General features: G+C 39.4%; 1 protein-coding gene and 1 long non-coding RNA gene across 2 annotated transcripts; both read left to right on the top strand.

Moving 5' to 3' along the window:
• The first annotated feature begins 2,801 nt into the window (after positions 1 to 2,801).
• Positions 2,802 to 3,286, top strand: LOC148035130 (small ribosomal subunit protein eS28). The gene is made up of 2 exons (XM_087680098.1): positions 2,802 to 2,949; positions 3,054 to 3,286. The coding sequence occupies exons 1-2, from the start codon at positions 2,802 to 2,804 to the stop codon at positions 3,104 to 3,106; spliced, it is 201 nt and encodes a 66-aa protein (XP_087536224.1). The 3' UTR covers positions 3,107 to 3,286.
• Positions 3,287 to 3,746: 460 nt separating this feature from the next.
• Positions 3,747 to 5,110, top strand: LOC148035129 (uncharacterized). The gene is made up of 2 exons (XR_015691159.1): positions 3,747 to 4,508; positions 4,614 to 5,110. It is a non-coding gene; the product is annotated as an uncharacterized LOC148035129 (long non-coding RNA).
• Positions 5,111 to 8,196: the final 3,086 nt, after the last annotated feature.

Below are 8,196 nucleotides of genomic sequence, written 5' to 3'. Positions count from 1 at the left end.
GGCCCATTTTTTGCTTGTTGTACACTGTCACGGATGCTCGCCCAACTAAACGTGCCAATTTAAAATCTGTCGAGGCTCATCATCGCGAATACTCTCAAGCCTAAGCCGGTTACTAACTCTCAAATAGTCATCCCAACATTTCAGATATACTTCTATTATTTTAGAAGCTTCACCCCCCTCGACCAACTAACTCTCAAATAGTCATCCTAACATTCTAAATTCTAACCAACCATGCTCCCTTTATTCCTACCCAAGAAAGCAAAGAACACAATGTCAGCTTCAAGGTGTAGTGAACTCACTAACTTGCCTTCATATATCACACCAGTAGGACTCCTTTAGCCCATTCAAGCGTGACACATCCATTCTAGCTAGTTGCATGGGACATAGTTAGGCCCTTTATCCAAATCAATGTTTGGAAATAAAGATATTATTATCCTAACATGATACCTCACAAGATGACATGAGATTAAATTTGTTCCATATGCCACAACATCAATAATGGCTCAATTTTCATGTTAGAAGAAGTCATTATGAGGCATTATTGCCTTGAATACATACTTTAGGATCAAGGCTGGGAATTCAAAATTGAAGTAATCCTAATTTTAACAAAGCACATGGGACTAACACGAATGCAACCCCTCATCACCCTAAAACAAAGTGGGTTGATAGGTACATTAAACAAAATATTTAAGCAAATGATTGCTATGTACATATATCTAAATGATCAATAATGGGATGAGATGTTACCATATATGCTTTATGCCTATACGATGATAGAAGAATCTTAATGGAGTAGTCCCTTTCAAGCTTTGTATGGTAGGGATCTAAGATCGCCTCTAGATTTTGTGTAAGTTAAGATTCAGCTCAAAAGAGAAGATGCATTGGACTAGTACACGCACCTCTAAAGATATCAATAACATGCATATTTTTGTACAAGAAAGCCTAAGAGGAGTGTAGCAAAAATAAAAGGAAACAATATGATTTGGGATATAGAGATGTGTAGTATTGGATTGGTCCTTGTATAGCGGTACAACCTATTAGGAAAACATAAAGAATGCAACTTGGGAGTTGGTTCAATTGCCTAAATGTAAGCACACATTACTATGCAAATGGTTTATAAGTTGAAAATGTCATCGTCATATGCATCGGCCTAGGTATAAGACAAGCTTAGTAACCAAGGGCTTTAAGTAGGAGAACATGATAGACTTTGATGAGATATTCTCACCAATAGTAAAGATGACCACTCTTTATACTATATTGATTGTTTGATAAGGAGGATATGGAGCATGTTAAGCTAGATGTAAAGATAACTTTCTTGCATGGAGACTTGCATGATGGCATCGACATGCAACAATGAGAGGGGTTTCTTGTGCAAGGCAAGGAACAATTGGTATGTAAGCATTAGGATCAATTAACAAAGGTAGCCCATCAAAATAGGAAACAACAGGGGCAATAAATTTTACAAGAAATGACATGACCCTTCTATACCAGAAACACAGATGATAGAGTTGTTGCTCAGAGGAATACACAACTTGATCCATCACCAAAGTTAAGCATATGAATGCAAGAGGTAGCTGCAATGCAATGCAAGATAAGGAGGCAGCTCTAATTAATACATACAAAGTGAAGAAATACTATACTAATACCAATAATAATAACGCAGTGAACACTAAGACTAATTCTCATACCAATAATAATGCTTCTAATTCTAATTATAACTAGTAATAATAGTAATACAAAAGGGCGGCCCAGGGCTTATTGGGTCCTTTTAACCCTGAGGTTTTTAGGTTGCTTAGTTCTTTCTTCTTTGCTGTTGTTGTTGCTGCCGCTGCTGTTGCGTCCGCTCTCTGCGCAGGCCTGCTGCTGTGGTGAGGCGTCCAGTGCCGCAGGGCGTGCGTCGTGCTCGGTTTCCGCAAGGATGGTAAAGTCCTTCTCTTCCTCTCTCCTCTCCGAAACCCTCTCTTCCTGCACAGCTCAATATGCTTGTGTCCTTCCTGTCCCGGTTTCCATGGCCAGATCCCTCTTTTAAATGGTCCGTACATGTCAGTCATACGCCATGGCTGTCGCAAACGCGAAATTTCAGGCTCCCTTGTGCTCTGTTGTCTGTTGGTTTGCCATATTATTGTCTATTGCCTTCTGGCTTGCCATATTATGGGCTTTTGTCCGCTGGCTTACCGTATTGGAAGAAATAAGCGAGTGCGTACAACGCATTGGAGATGGGCTGTGGTAGGTCGAGATAGAGCTTTTAACTTGGATGATATCCAAGTGGCCGAGATATAGAGCTGATCCCTAGATTGTACAGCACCGAGGTCTTGCTTACATAGTGCGATGCCTGCATAGAAATCGTGTCGACATGTGTGTCTACGTGAATGTAATCTCTAGTGGTAGGGCAGAGGCAACTTTGCAATCGTTAGACAAGTAGGTATCCCGTTTGCCTGACAGATAGGAAGTAGAAAGGTTTACCAAGTGTGATGCCGAACTATGAGCAAGATCTGCGTTTCTTTGTTCTGCCTGACGGATATGTCGTTGTCTTATTTCTGAGGTATGTTTACCAGGTCAACTGTTAGGCTGCAAGTGAAGAGTGAGATACAGTTAATTTAGGTTTGCCAGATAGGTGGGTCTTTTTTCACTTTCTGCAGTAGAGATATGTCTAGCAGGTAATGTGGTAAGGCTGAAATTCTCAACAAGTTGCAATTTTCTGAGTTCTGCTGCATAGTTTAACTCATTACTCTTTGCCACGCTTTGTTGAACTTCCTTCAGAGTTGATTGATGAAGATCATTGATAGCGACTTGTATTGCATATGCAGGATACCCCAATCAAGCTTGCCATAGTGGTCAAGGTTATTGGACGGACTGGATCAAGAGGACAGGTGACTCAAGTCAGGGTTAAGTTTCTGGATGATCAGAATCGTCTCATTATGAGGAATGTGAAAGGCCCAGTACGTGAAGGTATGCCACTGAGATTTGCTAGCATTGTGCGACTTGCTCAGTTGTTTTTCAACATATTGAGGCTATTATGAAGTGTTGCTGATATGGTAGGATGGGCTTTGCAGGTGACATCTTGACTCTTTTGGAGTCAGAAAGAGAAGCTAGGAGGCTACGCTGAGTTTCTTTTATTTCACTGGATGAGTCTGAATCTATAGAACATCATTGAAATGTACCGGCTTTATTTAATGGAACACTTGAGTGTTGGCTATATAGTTAGCTGACAGTATTTAGACTGAGTTTTTGGGGGTATCCTGGTTTTGAAGTTAAATTTATTTCACTGGATGAGTTTGAGCATTAAGTTTGGGGTTAAACTGGCCCTGAAACTCCACTGGTTTTGGTGTTTGTATATGACTTGTTTGAGCTGCTGGTTCTGAATAGTAATGTGATGGAATTGCACAGATCCTGGCAGCCTGGTACATTGTTTGTTCTTAATATATCGATTGGTGGATGACTTATATGCTTTGACCTTCAAACCCTGCACTAGTGCCTAGATATCCATTTTAATTATGCATTTGGTTTGTTACAATTTGCTATGTTGTGCTGTTAGCTATGTTATTCTTAGTGTTTGCATTTCCTTCACTTTAAATTTTTAATGAATGGGAATTGCTTGGATATATTAAGAAATGAAGTGGCTACCTCATAGAACTGACAATGAGGGTGGTTAGTTTGTTTCGAACTTCTTGAAACTGGCAGCTACATTATGTTGTGTTTAAAACACTCAATGGTGCAGAATGCTATGAAAGAACATACTTAACAGAACTATCCTTCAGGAATATGTGTATAGTTGATATGGCTATGTGCAACTTCTTGTTTTGTTTAAGAGCTTGGCTAGTTGTTCAGAGCCCTTCAAGTTCTTTTCCCTCCATGCTGCTTCCTGTTTCTATTTGGATGTTGAATGTTGGAAAGATAGATCAGGCAGCTATAGATTATTCTGACTACTGTCCATATTTCTTTGTATGCGTTGTCTTTTTATTGCTCTGGTGCAGCAAGCAGAGTTGTGGCTTCGAATTGATCTGCTGATGCCTACCTGCCTGCCTATAACAGCCCAACTCTTGGTCTTAAGGCTGAACCCTAGCCATCCTCATCCCAGTTGGTCTAACTGGCTTCTGGGCTGTGTTTTATTTTGCAATTTACTACATCCTGGAATGAGAAGACAAATTTGAAGTGTAATTCTGAGATACTATTGGCATGTGCATGAAGATCTGTCAGGTACTTGAAGAGTTTGGAGAGGCTAGATCCCTAGTGCATGCAGGCTTGTTACTGTTCTCATGCAGCTGATATGGTTCTGCCAGTGTTCAGGTGTGTTTACTGCAGTATGGTTGGGGCCAATTATGGTGGTTTAGTGAGGTTGCGGAAAGGTTTAGTGGTGCTCTCCTGCAAGGTTTATTATGTTTTTGCTCACTAGATCTAATATTGATGGGATTTTGGCAATTGGAGTTGAGGAGGATGAGGATATGTTTTGGTTCTTTTCTAGACATGTTCTCAGGAGCTGGTGATCCATTCCCCATGGACTGCAACTGGTATTTGGAGTGGACATCTTTTCTGATTTGACAACCTCTTTGCACAGTTGATTTGAAGGGGAAACTTGCACTTTCTTATTCTGTTGAGCTGTGCTGTTGTTGCAGCTTTGCTTTACCTTCCCAAACAGCACTCTTTTTAAAGTTCTTTTCTAGGCTTCATGGGGTTGAAGCAAGTACTGGATCTTGGAAGAATGCTGTCAGAGAGATGTTTCAGTATTGTGGAATGCCAATGAGGCACACCCAGCCCGGCAACTTCCTAACAATTGGGATCTGAAATTTGCCTGGTTTCACAATATGCAATCTCAATATTTTGTCTAGGAGTTGCAAGAGTTTTGTGAGGATCATGAACATGTTGCCAATAGCTGCACCAATGAGGCAGCAGCATGCTATTACTTGAAACTTTTCTGCCTGAGTAGCTAGAAAGGGATTGAAATGTTGATATCATTAGAAAAACCTTATGACAAACCATCTTTTCTTTGTTAGCACAAAAAACCTTGATTTAAATCAAGGAGATAGCCTTTTGACAAGCCTCGTATAATTTGTTTTTTGAAGGGACCGTAGAATGTGGGCTATAAGTTTTCCTTTCAAATCAAGGAAGTGTCCATTTATTGTGGCATTGGAATGGAGTCTTGTTTGCTCCATCAGCCATGTGGTTGAAAATCCCATGCATGCATGGTCTCCTCCTTGCCATCATGTCCCTTGATATATGCCTACTGATACATACTCCTGTTGATGTTTAATGTTTCTTAGCCCTGGGCCCCCTCAGTGAAGGTCTTGACATGGCTTTCTCTTAACTTGGCAATAAACTGTAGGAAAGAGGGGGCTATTTGTGGAATATCTTGATGCACAACAAGCTCTCCCTATGATGAGAAATTTGTAGCCTTGTTTCTTGGGAGAGAAACATTCGATGAAGGGGAAGCAGCAAAACAATTTTTTACTCATGTGATGATGAATCCTACTGTGTTGTGCATTGAATATGAATTTTGGTGTAAAAGTTTGAGCCCTTTATCTTTAAGCGGAGGTAGGCCAACCATTTGACAAGGCAGCTCAATGATCAAATCAAGATTTTGAACCGGCAGCCCAATTAAAGAGAGTAGCCAGTGTGGTGTAGACCATTTGCCCCTCACACGGTTTTGTGTCAGTCCCTAGTGGAAAGTTTTCTATTATAGGCCCTTGGTAGCACCAAGCAATTTTATCATTGTTGGTGGCTGTTCTCCAATTGGCCCCTCTACCCTATTCAAATCAGGGCGGAGGCTTGGGGCAACCTTTGGTTGCTTCCCTCTTACCCATCAATTTTGGTTCCATCTAGACATCCATTTATGGCTCTGTTGTTTGATACCTTTAATTGCATAGTTGAAGGGGGAGTTGGTGGAGCATTGTGCACTCTATTTGACAATTTTGAATAGTCTAACCCTTCATAGTCGGAACAATTAATCCATTTTTGTCTACATGCCCATCTATTGCTCCATGTGGTTCGATTTCTTTAGATGCATAGTTGAAGCTACAGCTAGTGAAGCATTGCACTTGATTTGGCCAATTCTGAATTATGGCACCATTCAGGGCCTGAACAATTGGGCTCAAGGAAACTAGCCATGGAAACTTGGAATTGGACGTGGCAGTGTTTTACCTCAAGATCCCAATAAAACCCTTTAGGTTGTTTGGTGTAGATGCTCTTAGATATCACTCAACCAAAGAGGAAGTTGATAAAACCCCATACCATCTTGGGTGCTTGCAAAGTTTTCTACTTCAGTAGGATGGAAGTTGTTAAGAGTGCAAATTCTAGCAATCACAAGAAGAGGGAAGGAAGTAGTAGCTAACATCAATATTGACTTCAACATCTTGTCAATGTCAACCATGCCAATCATTGAGTTTTTGCCTATTTCAATGGGGCTCTCATTGGATTAGGCCATGGGGTTAGACCCCTTGTGGAAGTCTTGAAAAATGGATGAAAGTTAATTAGGATATTAGGAGAGATGGCTTATTCACACTAAACAAACAATTCTCTATCTTTGAGATTGGACAGTTAGCCCTTAATATATTGAGCCATGGGTAGTGGATGATTAGCTCCTTGCAAAGGTGCTTCACTAAGATGAATCCCAAATTCTATAGAATATGTATCCCTTTCTAAATTTGATTTCTTGCCCTTTGGGTAGGATCTTGCATCACATGCTTGTAAAACAAGTAAATGCTAGGCGGCATTCTCAAATAGAGGTAGATATCAATGTGGAGCTCCATGATGTCCTTGAAATAATAGACATTGGTAATGATAGGGTTCACACAAAGTATTAATCATTAGTACATAATAACCTTTTGAACTCATGTTTAAAATGTTCTAAGCAATGTTATTTTGGAAGGGACTATCTAAGGAAAATGAAATGTCTTCGTTAAACTATGCATTAGATGAACAACTCACAAATGTTTGGAGTTAAATAGATTTGGTTAGAAACTTATTATACATAACCTAAGACATTGTTTTGATGAAGATTTGTGTTTAGCCATATGTTTGCAAAATGAATGTGTCTGTTGAACTATATATGATGGGATCGAGTGTGTGCTTTTTAATGTATATATTAATTTGATTATGGATATTCTTTCATTCAAGAAGTTATATGTTGTAATATGATCATTTCATGATCATGTAAGGCCATTACACTTTTGGTAATTTTGCTTGGTTTATGTGCATTATGCTCATGATTTAGGCATCGGGCTTGGAAGAAATCAAATTGTAGGAATTTGTGGAAGGAGTGCAAGACTTCAATGGCAATGATCATATATGAAGTGCTTTTGATGGGCATCGTTTATATTAGGAACTCTCTCCACAGAGAGATTGGATTATTACAAGAGCATGAGCACAAGAATTGAGGGAGTATTTAAAAAGGGAGACCCAATGTCTCTCGCTTAAAGTAGAATTTGAAATATAAGTGGATAAGAAGTGCAAGCTGACAAATAGAGGTAAGCTGATGAAGACCTATATGTGGAGGAACTTGAACATGAAGATCTAGCACTATAATATGTTCCTTCCATGAGTGCATTTGGAGCAAAAGCTAATCTTGAGCAGAAGAAAAATACGCTATGTTTTTCTAGTAGGAACTGCTCTTTTTGGTCCATTTGCATAGAAATAGTTAATGTTTAATCCATTAGGACTAGGTACTACAACAAGAAGGATGATAACTCAAGTACCACCACTTTAGAACCCTAAGATTTGGGCAACAAAATTTTTAGGCAAAAGAAAAGATCTTGACTGTCATGTGGCCCAATTCAAAACAAGGTGGACAATAAGTGGATTCAATCAATTGTATGCAGATCAAGTTAAGAAGTAGCAATTTGTAGCAGCTTTATAGGAGTAAAGCCATGGACTAGTTCAATAGTTATGGTATGGTCGCTTTTGCTGCATAAGATGAATTCAAAGTTATATTTTTAGGGATGTTTAGGAAAGATAAAACTCATGAGGATATATTAAGGAAGTTTAAGAATATAAGTCAAAAGAATATGCTAGTAGAAGACTATGCTCAAAAGTTTAAGAACTTGCTTTATCGGCTTACTACTATGGATACACATCTTGTAGAGATTCACATTCCCTATTTCATCAAGGGCTTAAAGAGTAGAATCAAGGGCCCTATAGTCAATGTGGAGTTAGGAGCCCAAGGTACATTGGATACCATAATAAGAGTTGCTATGAGAGTGGAGA

Source organism: Lygodium microphyllum, chromosome 6 (genome assembly GCF_053477565.2).
Source record: "Lygodium microphyllum isolate KBCC chromosome 6, Lygodium_microphyllum_v1.1.10, whole genome shotgun sequence".
NCBI classification, from domain to species: domain Eukaryota; kingdom Viridiplantae; phylum Streptophyta; class Polypodiopsida; order Schizaeales; family Lygodiaceae; genus Lygodium; species Lygodium microphyllum.
The sequence above is the reverse complement of the archived record's forward strand: the minus strand, read 5'-3'. Positions and strand labels throughout refer to the sequence as shown.

What these genes read in the sequence shown, in the direction of transcription:
- LOC148035130 (XM_087680098.1), top strand. Translation starts at nt 2,802, where the DNA reads ATGCAGGATACCCCAATCAAGCTTGCCATAGTGGTCAAGGTTATTGGA. An exon ending in GAAAGGCCCAGTACGTGAAG is followed by an intron (nt 2,950 to 3,053) that starts GTATGCCACTGA and finishes TGGGCTTTGCAG; the next exon opens with GTGACATCTTGACTCTTTTG.